We start from the raw sequence: 17436 nt of genomic DNA on the forward strand, positions 1-17436 counted from the left end.
GCAACCACATAGTGGCTCACAACTATCTGCAATAAGACCTGATGCCCTTTTCTGATGTCTGACAGCTACAGTGCACATATATAATAAATAAATAAAAAAAAAAACTTTAAATTGCTTAAGGTAGTAGGCAAAAAATAAAATGATGATGATGATGGGATGATGATGATGATGATGATGATGATAATGGAACCAAAAAATGTGATCCTTGTGTAGTAGGCAGAAAATAAATCACGATGACACTAGGGAGCTGGTGACTCACAGCAGTGACCTTCGCAACCTTCTTCCTGCTCTGTACACCTACTGCCCACCTCCCAGTAGACAACCGAAGGCAAGGAAAGTGGGAACAAGAACCGACCTCATGGTTCTGAATCAGACAGTGGTACCTGCTCACCGAACCCAAGACTTCACAGAGCTATGGGCCTTAATTCTGAACTGGCAGGGCTTTACGTTATAAAAGCATTGCACTTTGAATAATTTATAAACTCAAACACAAGGTCCTGTGTCTACAGAGCAATGTTCTGGGACATTATTTCCAGCCAGGGTCTAACAGGCTTTGCGGGTATTGGGTGACAACAGAGGGCCTTGGAAGTGTATACACGAATATGGAGGAGACGTGCTTTTCTTCTGGCTATGATTAGTCTCTCCCAGGCTTGGGGTAACATGAGAAACCGTGGCCTTTCCTAACCACAGGAGCTGTAAGCAGAACGTACTGGCTGTTCTTGCTTCCAGAGACTTAGCGACACCTTTGGTGCTATAAATGGAAGCGATTCCAATCAAGCCCATGGGAGCCAGGGCGCAGGCTTACTCAGGAGGCGCTAAATGCGGCTAAATGTAAACAGTAGCACAAAAAGCTTCCAGCAGGAACAACCGGAGAACCTTCGCTTCAGGAGACTACAGGCCCACATCCCAGGCGTGCGCATACGCACGCACGCACGCACGCACGCACGCACGCACGCACGCACGATCCCTCTGCTTCGAACTCTGCAAAACATCGACTGTCTGACTTGTTTCATTTGAAAGGTCCTCATAGTCTTTCTTAGTAAAATTAACTTAGTTTCCCCGCCACTCAAGCGGGACTTTTGCAGGCGGTCTGCAACAGAATTCTGGTAGAATCTTTTGACTGAGAACGGGAACTGACCCTACTGAAGATAGGCAGACACAGAGAGAAAAGGGGAAATCCAAGCATGGCTCCATTCTCCAGCACAAGAGGATTAATTCTGAGCTCTGCCACAAGGAAAGTCGGGGGTGGGAGAGGGGGTGGGGATGGGGGTGGGGTTAAGAGATGGCTCAGTGGTTAAGAGCGCTTGCTGTTCCACAGAGGCCTTGGGTTCAGATCTCAGCATCCACACAACAGCTCACAATCTTAACTCCAGTTCTGGGCGATCTGATGTCCTCTACTGGCCTCTGAGGGGCACTAGACACACATGTGGTAATACATGCAACACACTCAATACATGTAAATGAGACGAAAGGGAAAAGCTGGGAATTCTTATAGAAGGAGCCCCTGGTTACTGCTTCCACCGTGTACCCCCAAGTCGGGTCTTCTCTCTCTTTGAAGCCTGGGCACTAGTGTCCAGACTGCTGACCACTGAATGTGCACATCAACAGTCAGAAAGGAATACCGCTCCACTAGGCCTCAGAGTGCAACTTTATCTATAGAAAACGGGACGCCTGCTATTCCTGGAGGACCTCCATCCTAACTGCAAACCTAGACGGACTTTCGTCCTGCTAATAGCAGCCAGCTCTGTGCTGGGCTCCTGTCCACATGTCCCTCCCCTAAAGCCCCCTGTCCTGACACCTCTCTTTACCATCCAGCACCAACAAGTGTCTAAAATCTCAACAGTCGTCATCATAATTCTGCTTACGCAGGAATTTGAGAGTGTGGGAGGCTCAACTTCAGGTACCCTGGACGTCAAACTGTGCTGGGGACAGTGATGGGGCTGTATAGAAAGCTCAGATTGGGGGGTGGGAGAGATGGCTGGGTGGTTAAGAGCACTGACTGCTCTTCCAAAGGTCCTGGGTTCAATTCCCAGCACCCACATAGTGGCTCACAACCATCTCTTCTGGTGTGTCTGAAGACAGTCTCAGTGTGTGTGTATGTATATAATGTATATACATATATTAAATATATATATTTTTTTTAAAAAGAAATTTCAGATTGATTTTGTTTAATGTCAAGCCAAAGAATGGGATTGCTGAGCTGAAAAAGCAGGTCTTCAAATATTGAATGGAAAATGACACCACCTCACTTCATAATCAATCATGGCTGTAAAGAACCCAGGCTGCAGCAAGACATGGTCTCCTCCCCTTTGTCTTGTAGGCATCGATGGAAGAGAGAAGGGTGGAACCGTAGCACTTAACAGGTATGGTCAAATAAATCCTGTCTGCTTTTCCTCTATACACTCTAGTGAGAACGCCCCGCTGACAACCACTAACCTGGTGAGTTCCTCCTGGAGTTGGGTGTGGTCGGGCGGGAAGAATTTCACAACAAATTTAACAAGCACGTGCTTCGGCCCTGAAACAAATGAGAACATCGGTAAGGTGTGTGGTGACCCGTGCTTCCCAGGTCCCCAAGAAAGAGTTTCGGAGGCTCATTGACATTACCCAAGCTTTCCAGAGTTCGGCCACCACCACCACCACCACCACCACCACCACCACCACCAAGCCAGAATAGTCACAGTTGCTAACTTAGTGACAGACCATCATCCAAGAAACCGTCCACAGGACTACATAAATCTGTTCTGTTTCCTCTGGGATTTTTCATCATTAGCTGTATTTCACCAAGTGTTTCTGGTTTGTTGATTATCTTTGTTTTCTGAGACAAGGTTTCTCCTTGCAGCTCTGGCTGTCGTGAGCCCCTCTGTAGACCAGGCTGGCCTGGAACTCACAGAGATCTGCCTGCCTCTGCCTCCCGGGTCCTGATTTATCTGTTTGTTTTTGTGTTCGCTTAGTGCATTGGTGTTCTGCCTGCATGCATGTGTGTGTGAGGGTGACAGACAGTTGTGGGTTGCCATTCGGGTCCTGGGAATTGAAGCCAGGCTCTCTGGAAGAGCAGTCAGTGCTCTTCACCAATGCTTTTAAATCAATCAGCTGTATTCGATTGAAGCCAATCAGATGGTATTGATTTGTTGGTTTGATTTGTTTGATTTGTTTGGTTCTCTTTTACACAGGATCTCACTAGATAGTGTCATCTGGCTTCGCACTCATGGAGATCCGCCTGCCTCGGACTCCTGGGGGCTGGGATTAAAGGCAGATGGCAGTGATTGCAGACCAGCTACCTTTGTCCACAGGTAGAGTCACCTGAGGGGGAGGTGAGGAGATGTAAAGTGTTCATCGGGTTAGGGGCAGCTGTCACAATGCATGGCCGCCACCATAGTCCGGTTTTACAGTCTCTGCAGTACATTTCCAGGAGCCACAACAAAACCGGGAAGGCTGGGGACTGAAGAACATGGAGGAGCATGTGGATGGAGAACCCAGATTCACCCAGAAAGCCAAACAGAGTATACTGTAGTGATCTGCAATGTGAGACTTCAGACTGTTGGATGTAACAGCCTCAGAGGGGCTGCCATGTGGAAGGAGGGTAACACAGCTCCTCAGTGACTGATGGACGGGAGGAAGGAGCAGCCTGGGTTAAAACTGGGGCCTCTGTGCCCGCCAAGCACATCCTCCATAGCTGAGGTAGTGACATACGTGCACGCACACACAGACACACACACACACACACACACACACACACACACACGAGATTTCAGGACACCTTGTTTATGATCACATGTTCAAGTGTAGAAATAAAAAGTAAAAGCAATGTACTCTAAAGTGAGGATGTTGGCTGTGTTTATACAAATGATAAGAAAAAGACGAGGCATGGAGGCCGGAGGGAGGATGGCTCAGTGGGTAGGAGCACTGGCTGCTCCAGCAGAGGACCTGGGTTTGATTCCCAGCACCCACACAGAGGATCATTACTTTGCTCCCAGGCAATCTGGCACCCTCTTCTGGCCTAATTGGGCATTGCATGCACATGGTGCAAAACACATTTTTTTTCTTTTAACACAAAGCATAGAAATGCTGAGGCTGGGGTTGGGGATTTAGCTCAGTGGTAGAGCGCTTGCCTAGCGAGCGCAAGGCCCTGGGTTCGGTCCCCAGCTCCGGAAAAAAAGAAAAAAAGAAAAAAAAGAAATGCTGAGGCTAAGGATCCTAAGATATTCCCTTGTTAACCCTAAAAATGAGGGGAACCGGTGGCACCAGCTCCAAGGCCAGGCTGGAGTTCAGGGAGAGGTGGAATGCCTCACAGCACAAGGCGAGAGGGAAATGCATCCTTTCGTGTCAGTCAGATATTGAGAGAACAGCCATGGTTGGATGAGAGAGACAGGCCATTCATTGCCTTTCTCTCTACTCAGGAAGCTATTCAGGTCCAGAGGGACCCAAAGCTAGAACAATGCTGTTGTCAATGCCAAGTGACAGCTTTGTCACACAGGGCCAGTCGCAGCACAGGGAGGAGTCACTGAGGTTGTAACAGGCCTGATCCAGTTATGACTTTGCAACCATGGCTGCTGTCCTACCACAAGGGGGCCCCTCGTGCTTCGCTACAAGAATAAGTGACTGTCTTCTGGATTCACAGAGAGAAGCATGAACGTAAGGTCCTGGTTACCTGCACTGGTTGGGCAGGGGGTGGCTGCTGTCAGCAGTGTGTACCCCAGCTCCCTTATTGTATCCTGGGAACATTAAAGGACCGAGGGACTCTCATTTACTGTGAGTCATTGTTTAATGTAAATGACTGGAGATCAAATGTAATTGTAGGAGGGCCTCGAAGACACTTTGTTGCCGTCTCTACACCCACAGCAATCAGTAAGAGTGGCCTGGAGGCGTTTCTCAATCAGAGAACTGTGAGGAGGGCATCAGGTGAGCCAGCTTCAGGTGCTTCTAAAGCCTGCAGTTCTGGTCAACTCGATCTAGGCCGTCTGGGACAACCTTTGAGAACACAGCTCATCTCAAACAGAGAAAATGAAAAGCTGGTGCTCAGGGGCCAGGAGACGGAGAGCAAAGCACAAGTTTCCTCTTTCCTATTGTTTTCATGGCCCCTCAAGCTCTTCTTTCTAATATGCAGGCCGGACTCACATTAGAGGTCTGCTTATTCATCAGATACACACACCACAACACATACACGTGTGCACGGGCACACACATCCCCACACATACTCGCAGACACAAACATTCATACCTACATACAACACATACATACTCACACACACACACACACACTCACACTCAAATAGACACATACATACCACACATACTCACAGACACATAACATAACATACATAGCACACACATACACACTCACAGACACATACATAATACACAGACCCACCACACACAAAACATACACACAGGCATACACACGCACATACTCAAATAGACACATACATATCACACATACTACATGCACACACACCACACACATACACTCACAGACACATACATACCATGTATACATACCACACACTCACAGACATATAACGTACCATACATAGCACACACATACACACTCACAGACACATACATAACACACAGACCACACACACACACACACTTAGACACAAACACAACACACATACACATGCATGCATGCACGCACACACAGACACACATTTAAGCACACACAATCTCACACTCACAATTAAGCACTTTCTCCTCAGACAACGCTAGCATTCTGATTTCACAGGCTCTGAAAAGGGAGATTAGAAAACCTCGAGTCTATTTCAAGAATAGAAGGCTCCACCCTTCCCCTGAGCACCGAGCAGTAAAAACAGCAAACAGCACAGAAGAGACAAGCTCAATTATTCCAGGGCTTGATAGCAGGCATTAGTCATTAATCAAGATGATATTTGATTTCCAGGAGAGGTTTTGATTACAAAAGGATTATGTATGAAATGGCGGAAGTTGCCTGTTTTAATAGTCTGTGGATTAGTGGGTGATGACAAGCTGTCACGGGGGAACAGGGAATCTGTATCTCTAGGGATTCATGTCACAGACAAAAAGACACCTTCACATGGGAATCACCTGGCCTTACAACTGCCATTACCGTTACCGGGGAGTGTGAAGGGTATACTCACTTCGAATCTGCTTCACAATGGGCTTCAGAAGATCCAGCCACACCTAAGGAGGAGTAAGCAAATGGAGACAGACGTCAGCGAGAATGTGCAAGGTCTTGAGACCGTTTCAAGCTACTGAAAGTATTTTTGAGAATATGAGGTTGCGAGCATATTTTTCTTCTAGAACACAACATTTCACAGTGCCGCCTCCTTTAAAATCTTTTATTTTATTGTTTTCTGTGTTGGAGCATTTTACCTGCATGTATGTCTGGTCACCACATGTGTGCAGTGCTCCTGGAAGCCAGAAGAGGGTGTTGGATCCCCTAGGACTAGAGTATTAGATGATTGTGAGCCATTGTATGCATGCTGGGTACTGAGCCCAGGTGCTCTGGAAGATGTGCACTGCTCCAGGCTTTGCTTTTACAGAATGCACTAGTGTACAGCCTGCAGATATTATGCACTAGTGTACAGCCTGCAGATATGCACTAGTGTACAGCCTGCAGATACCATGCACTAGTGTATATCCTGCAGATACCATGCACTAGTGTACAGCCTGCAGATACTATGCACTAGTGTACAGCCTGCAGATACTATGCACTAGTGTATATCCTGCAGATACTATTCACTAGTGTACAGCCTGCAGATACTATGCACCAGTGTACAGCCTGCAGACACTATGCATTAGTGTACAGCCTGCAGATACTATACACTAGTGTACAGCCTGCAGATACTATGCACTAGTGTACAGCCTGCAGATACTATGCACTAGTGTACAGCCTGCAGATATGCACTAGTGTACAGCCTGCAGATATGCACTGCTGTACAGCCTGCAGATACTATGCACTAGTGTACAGCCTGCAGATATGCACTACTGTACAGCCTGTAGATACTATGCACCAGTGTACAGCCTGCAGATACTATGGCCATTAAAACCTTTGTAAGGGGCTGGAGATGGCTCAGTGGATAAGAACATTGGCTGCTCTTTTGGAAGACCTGGGTTCACTCCCAATAGCATGACAGTCAGTAACTCCAGTTCCAGGGGATCTGACACCTCTCTGGCCTCTGTGCACATTACATAGAGGTGGTACTCTTACATACATGTAGGCGAAACACGTATATACATATAGCATGTAAAAACACCCTTTCTCAGGTTCAGATGAATGGCTGACGGGTGGAAGGAGCCCTCAACAGTAGAATGAATGCTCAGGGTAATGGAAAAGAGTTAAATTAAAAACAATAAATTTTCAGTGCTGCTGGGAAGGGTCAGGAGCGCAGGGCTCCAGCAGACCCAGGTTCAGTTCCTAGTGCCATGTCTGGCAGTTAACAACCATCTGTAACTCCAGCTGCGGGGAATCTGGTGTGTCGGGCCTCCATAGGCGGGTACCTGCACGCATGTGCATATACCCACACATAGACACACACCCACACGTGGTTCAAAACCAATAAAAATAAACATATTTTTAAAACTAAAAATTTTTAATCTTGTGTGTGCTTTTAGCCTATTTACCCATTCTGAAGATTTTAATGAATGAGCAGTTAATGAATGATCACATTCGTGGCTGAATGAAATACATATGTGGTTGTCTATACACAAAATAGAAAATCCTTGAGGGACGATGGGGGGATTTATAGATTATTATATATCATAGACTATCTACTATCACACGTTATCTACATACATGCTATGTCATACCTCATACACTACCTAAAGTTATTTACTCCTCGAAGCAAGCCAGAGGGACTCCTGGGATCCAGGAGAGAAACCTGAGCCATGCATGGTACATGACCCATCCCAGATGCCTAGCTAGGACTGAACTGGGTTCCCTCACCCTCAAGTCCTAGCTCTTTCTCACCTCCATGCCCCCTGCATAGAGTTCAAATCAGAGAAAGAACAGCTGGCCTGATTAATAAAACACAAGTTAAGCACACAGTCTATGCGCTGCTTTTTAAAAACTGTCCTTGAATTGCTGGTCCGTTGAAAGGGGTTCTCTTTGCTCATAGGACAGAACCAAGGTTAATAAAATCCTCGTGGTGAAAGGAAAAGTGAGAGACAGACGCTGCCTGCAGAAATGATGTCGGGGTGACAGGTATTTACAAAGAGAAATTTTCAAAGGCAAAGAAAATGCTGACAGTGGGGAATGATTTGTGCTGAAAATGCAAATTACAACAAGGGAATACCACTTCGAGCACTAAACACACGCATGTATGTGTGTGCACATGTCTGTGCATGTGTGAGGGCCTGTGCATTCGTGTGCATGTTGTGCATGTATGTATACCTGTGTGTATGTGTGTACACGTGCATGTGTGTGTATGTGTGTATACGTGCATGTGTGTGTGTGTGTGTTTGTGCATGTGTGTGTCATCACTGAAGATGGCCAGGGCACAACTCTTATTTACAGGTGGTGTGTTGGCACAGCTGGGCTGCAGATGTTCCAGGTGCTGCAGCAGGTGTCTCTTCACATCTTCCTCTGTCTGGTCACCTGTGTCTGGTAAACGTGTATTTGTGCACACAAAATGTATATCCAATGAATGCTAACCTTAACGTTTTTATGACAGTGATAAAATTTTTACAACAGCCTAAATAAAGCAAGGAAATAAAGTAATGGGTTTCTACATGATGTGTTACCAGGCAGGATTAACTATGATGCTCTTCACCATTTGTGTTTGAGACATTCTCACTCTGTAGCCCTGGCCAGCATGGAACTCAGTAGCTAGCCTCATCTGGTCACAGGAATAGAACAATTCAGCTATCGAAGCAGGTCATTATAAAGGAGGAGGTTTGGTCCCCACTGCATCAAGCAGTTAGTCTCTCTGCCTCATTATCTAAAAACAAATGGGACTTACTGATAAGTTGGATATGAGCGCTAAAGGGACACACACGCACATGCACACACTCACATGAACACACATGCACCTGTGTGCACACACAGGCATGCACACACACGCAACGCACCTGTGCCCCTGTGCATACACACAGAGACATTCACACACGCACACGCATGCACATACGCATGCAAACACAGGCACACACACAAGTATGAACCTGTGCACACACAGAGAGACATTCACACACACAGGCATACCTGTGTGTGCACAAACACACACACTTGGGCATGCACACACACAGGCACACACATGTGCAATCGGAGACCATTATCAGTTGTCTTTCTTAATCACAAGCTCCACTTTTGAGACAGTTTCTCTCACAGAAGTGATCTGGAGCTCACCAATGGACTGTTTCAATGAGTTTCAGGAATCTGCCTGTCCCCTTATCCCCAACCCCACCTCAGTGCTAGAATTACTGACGTGCTATTCCTTGTTCCCTGTAGGTTCTGGGGGTCTGAATTGAGGTCTTCATGCTTGGTGTGACCGAGGCATCTCCAATCCAGAAAAACCTCCAGGACATATTGGGGATAATAATATCTGGTTCGCAGGAAGCCAGGAATAGCATAGACTCCCACCAGCCAGGCTAGAAAAGCCCATGGTTCTGTGGGCCTGCAGACAGCCATGAGGAGGCAGGCTATAGAAGCATCCCACCCAACCAGTTTTAGAGTTTAAGATGAAAGGTCCAAATGGTTTCCTGGTAACTGCACCCAGAGCAAGCTCAGCAGAACACAGAGGAGACAAAGGCAGAGAGCATCACAGGGCCAAGTTCACAGCACCCAGCACTCAGCTGACCACCAAAGTCGCCAGGCACAGAATCAGGAAAAGGAGGCCCACGGGGGAAATAAAAACTCAACCCAAACTAGCCCAGGAGCCTGAGAGGAAAGCAGCAGAGGAAAAAAAGAATGACAATTTCTAGACACTTATCCACTTAAAACACTGAGACAGAAGAGGTGTGAAAGGACAGGCTAAACTCTCAGAGGGAAAACACACCCTGTGAGGAAAACCCGTGGATGGACAAATGCTAGGTCAGATGGGAATCCCGAAGGAATGCACCCCATAGCTGCCCCATGCTTAACCTGATCGTGCTACCACTATGTGGTGACAATGTCTGGGCCACTGGCTTTCTCAGCTCTGCTGTCCACCCAGGAATGCTCTCCTATGTGCCGGAAATGCCGTGAGGGTGTGTTTACGTCCTTCTTGTGTGCGTGTAAACTACTTACCAAGATGGGTCATGTCCTGGGCCAGGAGCCAACTATTTTTAAAAGTGTTGTGTTATACAAACTACATTCCTCAGCCATTAGGAAATTAATTTAAAAAAAAAAAAAACCAACAAATCAAAAAATGAGAGAAACCTCTGTATGCTCACAATGAACTAACTTCTTGAAAGAAAAATCAAAGAGAAATTTGAAAGCGTTTTTAAAGTGAATGAGAAATGTCCACATAGCAAGTCAAAAGTCATGACATGACATTTAAAAACATGTAGATTTCAAAACATCCTCTGGATGGGTAGGGCGGCTCACGCCTGTAATCCCCAACACTGGGAGGACTGAGAACAGAACAACCAGGGCTACAAAGACAGGCCTCGTAATGAAACAAACAATAGTACAAAACTTATGAGCCTTCCATAGTTGACTGTTTAGTGAAGTGGATCTCAGAGAGGAGTGTCGAAATCATCCTCAAGGCTTTCTGTTTTTAAATTCCTTTATACAAAACCCCCTCCCCCAACTTAAATGAGACAGGGTCTCACTGGGTTGCCTCGGCTGGCCTGTAGCTCTCTCTACAGATCAGATGGGCCTTGAACTCACGCAGATGTACCTGGGATCAAAGGTGTATGCTCAACACTGACCTAGACCCTAAGACCTTGAGATAGGTTTAGATATATTGACTAGGTGGCTCTTGAATTCCTAGACTTGGGAGACAAACCTGCATCAGCCTCCCAGTGCTGGAACTACAGGCAAGGGCCAATGCACCTGGCCATGAACTTGAGCACACACACACACATACACACATGCATGCATGCACACACACACGCACGCGCACACACACACATACACACATGCATGCACGCACGCACGCACACACACATGCACACACACACATAAGCACACACACGCATGCACACACACGCATGCACACACGCATGCACACACACACACACACACACACACACACACACACACACACACGCCTGAGTTCCTGATCCAGGGTAAGCCTGAGCGTATTCTGCAGGCAGTTTCGGGGGATTCTGATGCATCCTGCTGCTCTGGGGGTTGCACTGGAGAATCAAGGCCTTGGTTCACCTATTTTCAGATCACTCGCTCAGTGTGCTGTCTGGAGCTATCAAAGTGCAGACACTTGTAAAACTCAAGTAAGATCACAGGGATTTAAAACCAACTTCCTAACCACCAATCATTTCTACCTGTTCATTCCATAACCTTTCTTCACATCAGACACTCTCGACAGTATTTACCAATCCGCCACCCCCGACCCCCATCAAGTGAAGAACATTCCAGCTAATGGTCTGTCAAAACTAGCGTCCAGCCCAGGACTGTGATCCAGATCTGGCTAAATTAATTAAATTTCTTTCAAGCTAGGTGAGTATTCCTATCAAGCACCCAATACTGACCTGCTAAAGGAAACTGAGCACATTTGAACCCTACATTACAGAGTGTTCATACTAACTTACAAGAAGAGCTTTAAATTAAAAAAAAAAAAGTACAAGGCAGATCTGTAAACCAAAACACAAAGTCCATTATGGTACAGGCTCTACCTATGCAGTTGTGCACCAAGCGCATTTAAACAGATCTTGCTATTCCAGATCTCTGCAAAAGGAAATTTTATAATAAAGGCAAGGTTTAATGTTACAAAGCCTGAGTCTGGGGTGTGGGAGTATGGGGGGCAGGGGTTACCTGGGCTGTCTAGAAACCTTGATCCTGAGATTCCTATTTTTAATCAGTTAACTAATACGGCAGGATGCTGGTGACTCGAGACCTTGAGTATGCTGGACTCTACCATTAAGATGCATTCCTCGGCCACCAAATGTGCTTTTTAAGATGGGGGTCAGCCATGGACCTCAGCCACAGCATTCGTATTTTTTTTTTTTTTTTTTGTTCTTTTTTTTCGGAGCTGGGGATCGAACCCAGGGCCTTGCGCTTCCTAGGCAAGCGCTCTGCCACTGAGCTAAATCCCCAACCCCTTAGCCACAGCATTTGTAAAACGGCAAGTATTCCGTGTTACCTACTTGTAAGTTACTTGTTTAATTATGGTTACCTTTGAAATATTCACTTTAAACGACGTCATTTGGCTACGGTGGGTTTTCTTTTTCTAAAAATGTGCCGGGAAGCCACGGCAGGAGCTAGGCCTGCCCACTGAGCAAACTCTGAAGTATACAGCACTGCTGGCAGAGGGCCTCAGCACTTGGGCCTGTCACTCTGGAGCCACCTGTTGGCACGCGGCGTCAGACCCTGCAGTGGTGACAGAGCTGACCTACTCCCTCACCTCCCCTAGCTCACCACGTGCCCCGGGTATCCTTGTCCTGAGATATTTTTAATCCATTACACCTGGCATGTTCCTCACAGCGCCCAGTGGTGCCTCAGAGTCAGCCTCCAGGGAGGAAGCAAGGTGAGGGACTGTGGCTGTTCATTAATAAAGGACAGCCAGCAGGGACACCTGTCATACCAAATGACTGCAGTTTCTGACTTAAAACCCATCAAAAGCCCACTTGCCACAGGCGACTTTTTTTCTCTTCTCCTCCCAGCTAGAAGGGACACAGGAAACAAAATATCGGGCTTTTCCCTTGAGTACCCAGACTGACAAAAGAAATCAGGCTGATTCATTCAGCCTAGAAACAATGTCTCTTTAAAGACTGCTGGGCTCGCCTGAGGGGCTTCTGAGTTAGGACCCAAGGGTAGATAGAATCCAAAAGACTTAAGTGTCTACCATGTGCCAGATGCCCTTCCTGTGCTCATTCCATCACTGGGGGAAATAAATGTTATCTACCCAGCTCTCTGGGCTGGATGGAGCGGCTCCTGCAATAAGGAGGTCTGAGGACAGACAACAAAGGTGACAGATAGAACACAGTGCTTGGGCTAAGCAGGCCTGAGGGGAGGACCATGGCTACCTGTTTCATTGTGAAGGGCTGGGTAAGAATCTCCCTGAACTTGTCTGCTGACATTTATGGATGGGAGAATACCTATCTGAGAGGAATAAAACCAAGCAGACATTGGTGATTGTGGGGCGTGGGTCAAATCTGTACTGTGGCCAGTTTTGATATGGTTCTGGAGCAAACAGGCTAACGGTTTTAAGTGTGTATGTCGGGGAGTGGGGGTGGGTAGAGAACACTTAATGAAGAATTATATTTCATGATGCACAAAAGTCGTATGAATTAAAAATTATCACGGCCATTATGCAATGGTGGGTTTTCCCCCATGCATGTGTATGCAAGTGCACTATTTGTGTGTGGAGGTGTGCTATGTGTCTGCGCAGCTGTACTATGTGTGGTGTGTGTTTGGGTGGGTGGGTGAACTGTGTGTGCACACAGGTGCACTTTGTGTCTGTGAAGGTGTACTATGTATGTGCGTGCGTGTACTATGTGTCTGTGTGGGTGTACTAGGTGTACTATGTGTGTGCTCAGGTAAACTGTCTGAGCAGGTGAACTATGGGTGTGATCTGGTACACCATGTGTGTATACAGTTGCACTATGTGTCTATGTGGGTGTACTAAGTGTGTGAGAGATCCTTCAGGGACAGAAACTGTCTGGCCCAGGGAGCAGCAGGAGGTAAACTCACGATAAGCATGTGACAACCTCTGCTGACTAGCAAGGTACAGGACAAGTTCTCCAACTGACAATTTAATAATCACCATTTGCTTATGCACAACCGTGAGAAACACATCTTAAGGCTATGGCAAACCTTTGTTTTCCTTTCTAGGGAAAAATATGCTCTGGGCTGGAGGTACGGTTCAGCGGTAGAGTATCTGCCTAGCATATGCTTGGCCTGAATAAACTCTATTCTATACTATACCATCCTGCGGCTGGTTCCTCAGGGATGCCTCAGCATGGGCCTGTGGAAGCACCCCCTTCCCCCACATCTGACTGCACATCCAGCAAACATATTCCTTCTCTCCTTATCTTTTTATAAAACACAACAGTGGGGAGTCTGGGAGGTGAACCCATCGCCTGACCATTTGCTTTCACTGAGTTACCCTCCCAAGTCTCATGTTTCTATTGCCATTACGTAAGAGTAAGCGCTCTTTCTACGTCATCACTGACATTTCTTTGTTTGGTTCTCGTAGTTGTACACATTTTTAAGGGCTATCATGGATCATAGCAATCAAGCCTTTTTCTTTAGAGCCTTAGGCCTGACATAGAGAAGTCCCTAGGGTTGCACAGAAAGACAGACTGAAGTAAGAAGGGTGTGGCTGGAGCCATTAGACAGTTCTACCATTAGATAGTTGAGAGCCCAGCGTGCAGAATCTTAGACCCCTCTACCGACCTCAGCCGCAGAAAGGCTACTCTGGTTGGGCAGGACTCAGACAAGCCCAGGAACACGAGGCCATTAGGAGCACGGGGCAATTTGGGCAGGCGCCCAGCAGGCTTGTTAGAAATAACAAGCCGGTGTGTCTTTGCGTGTCTGGAAAACCATTACTTTAACATAAAATGAGCTTGTGAAACAACGCTCGATCCAACGGCAATGCTCCAACCGGCCTACACGGTAATTGTGGCTTCCTGGACTCCTCTAGTGAACGGGAACCATGCCTCTCGACGCCTGACACTTCAACCCATGTTTCTTCTACATTCACGACGACTCAGTGGAGACACAGAGCTGTCAGGTGAGTGGGGGCTTACAAGTCAGCAGGTCTGTGGCCACTCACGGCATTAGAGAAAGGACTGTGTCAGGGAAGCTTACAATTATGGTCCTGACTAGGAGAGGATGGCATGGGCTAGGGATAAAGCTTGCAGAGTCTAGTGTATGAAAGACCCTAGACACTGCTGCAAACGAACAAACAGAAATCACAGAAAGGGGAGGCCAAAGGCAGAGTGTTTAGAGACACTCAGAGGAATCTCACTTGCCTCACTCTGGGTTACCAGATCAAGTGCCACTAGCTGTGTGCCCAGCTCAGGACAGCAGGGCTTCCCCATCCCGCATCTTTCCCGGGGACACACTCTTCCTAGATTTTGATGCTACTTCCCTTTGCTTGTCGTTCCTACTGCCCCAACGCACGCTGGCTCTGTGGAGACCTGGCACAGTCCTGTACTGTCCCCTGGCTCAAGCCTGACCCCTTGTAGCTTACAGGTTCTCTATATCAGCATTATGGTGTCCCCAGAAGAGGGATGAGTCCTCTGTATTACTCTGTAGACTATGAACGGCTGCGTGGGAATGTAGCCAATCAGCCTACTGCTAATAACAGAGAAATCAGCCATTGACCAAAACGAAGACCATACCAGGAAGCTCTAAGTTTGGGATTCAAAATGGTCAAACCTTTTTAGAGCATAGTTTTAGGTGTTTTGCAAACTTTTAAGCAGCGGGACCTATGCACTGGGCTTTGCCGCACCGTTGGCTTCAAACTATAGAAATCTGATTGCTAGTCTGTCTATTGCAGCATCACCTGTGTTAGAAAAGGAAAAACCATAGTCCGTCATTTATATCACAAGGTGGAGATGACGTGGACAACTGGGGAAAACAGAAGAGGAGGACTCATGATGAGAATTCCCTCTGGAGCGAGGAAATAAAGACGGAGCCGTAAAGGGCTTCCTCGGTGCACGGCCGAGCTGTGTCTTGGCACACACACTCCACAGACTTTTACCTGAAACACAGATGGATGTGTATGATAAAGCAACAGAACTACGGAGTGGAGGCAGAGTGAAGGGGGCTGTTTCCAGTCTCTGTGTCCTTAGACACCGCTGGTCTAGGCACAGATTTCTGTTGCATGCATTTTGTACGTTTAACCGAATACGTATTTAAATAATAGATGGGAGTGCTCTCCTTGTATTTATTTCTGCCCAATCAAAGAGGCAGCAATCCCTCACCCTGAAGATGAACAGATGGTAAGGCAACAAGACTCTGGCGCCCCCTCGTGTCTCTTACCACGATCTTTCTGTGGTCAGGGAACTCCAGGCCGAAGTAGTCGCCCTCCACAAGGTTGAGGTGGTTGCACACGGCGTCAAACAGGACCTTCCCCGGTGCCCGTTGCTGTGGACAGAGAGAACCGGGGTTACAGACATCTCTGCTAGAGGCACCCAGGCACACAAACCACGCTGCTCCCCATCTTCCAGTCAGAGGGGTACACACGGGGTCAGCAGGACTTGCCACCACCCGCCCACCCCGTGACATCCTGGGTGTCCCTTCTGTATTTGTGCTCTTGCTGACTCCAGACTTGGAGATTAAGTCACTTTCTCCCCCATTTTCCAATAACAAGGTGCTTTAGTCGTTTCTCTTCAGAGTGTGGCTGTGGTGCCCAGCCTGGTCTTGAACACCCAATCCTCCTGCCTCATCCTCTGAGAGCTGGGATGACGGGCACACACGAGCATGCTTAGCATCTGTTTCTGAGAGGGTTTTGGGTTTGCGGCACACAGATCAGGGAATTGTGTTTCTCTCCCTGCAGCACTCCACTGTTAAGCTAGGGCAGGGGAGATGGCTCAGCAGGTAAAAGGGCTTGCTACCAAGCCTGACAACTGACCTAAGTTCAATTCCCAGGTACTCGAGGGAAGAGAAGGGAGTGACATGTGCAATACTCCACTTAGACTCATGCCTTGGCTTCTCTTTACAACTCCATGGGTTCTTAAGTCTTGCTGCTATGATGGATCGAATTCTACCACACGCATCAAACCTTGGGAGGCAAAAGTCACTGGTTTTATGTTTCCACTTCTCATCCAATACCCACGTAACAGTTAGGAGCCAACTAACTCACCATACCTAATGACAGTGAGGGCTGAGACCTGACAGGGACAATGAGTGTGCCCATTAGCCTGTCCTCGCACGGCCACAGGGCTCAATAAAGGTGGTTCAGCATGGTGTATTATGTGCTTTCGTTCCTCTAATAGACACTGCTTTATGGTCCCACGGCTGCCATCATGGCAATCTGGAAGAGACCCACAGCTACCTCCTGCGGGTGTATGACATCGTCTGTGGATAATCTCAGCTCACTGTGGCCATGGGTCACATGCACAGACACTACCAGAAATCTCCCTTCTGCCCAATAAAATGCACAGACACACCCATGCACACTTATCCAAAGGTAGGGACATAAGAGAGGACCACAGACTACGGGGTCACCAACTCTGCTTTCTGCCACCGTGGTACTGTTATCTGCTGTCTGTGATATGCCGTATGTATGACGGCCATTTCCCAGGTAGGCTGACAGACAGGGACGTGGACTTGCTTTTACTAATCCTTGGTTCTAAGTTCATTTTCTCACACTAGCATGCAGGAAGCTGCATGATTAAGTTTGTGGGCTGCCAA

At 47.4% G+C, this 17436-nt stretch overlaps 1 protein-coding gene across 2 annotated transcripts in view; it reads right to left on the reverse strand.

The window, feature by feature from the left end:
• Farp1 (FERM, ARH/RhoGEF and pleckstrin domain protein 1) overlaps positions 1-16313 on the reverse strand; it is a 73248-nt gene extending 56935 nt beyond the window's left edge. For both annotated transcript variants that reach the window (XM_032917338.1, XM_032917337.1), the window contains exons 1-3: positions 16063-16313; positions 6113-6155; positions 2437-2515 (exon numbers count right to left, since the gene is read on the reverse strand). In XM_032917338.1, coding sequence (XP_032773229.1) covers positions 2437-2515; positions 6113-6155; positions 16063-16308 — 368 coding nt within the window. In that variant the 5' untranslated portion in view covers positions 16309-16313. The remainder of the gene's footprint in view (positions 1-2436; positions 2516-6112; positions 6156-16062) is intronic.
• Positions 16314-17436: the final 1123 nt, after the last annotated feature.

The sequence above is a fragment of the Rattus rattus genome, chromosome 12, assembly GCF_011064425.1.
Source record: "Rattus rattus isolate New Zealand chromosome 12, Rrattus_CSIRO_v1, whole genome shotgun sequence".
NCBI classification, from domain to species: Eukaryota; Metazoa; Chordata; class Mammalia; order Rodentia; family Muridae; genus Rattus; species Rattus rattus.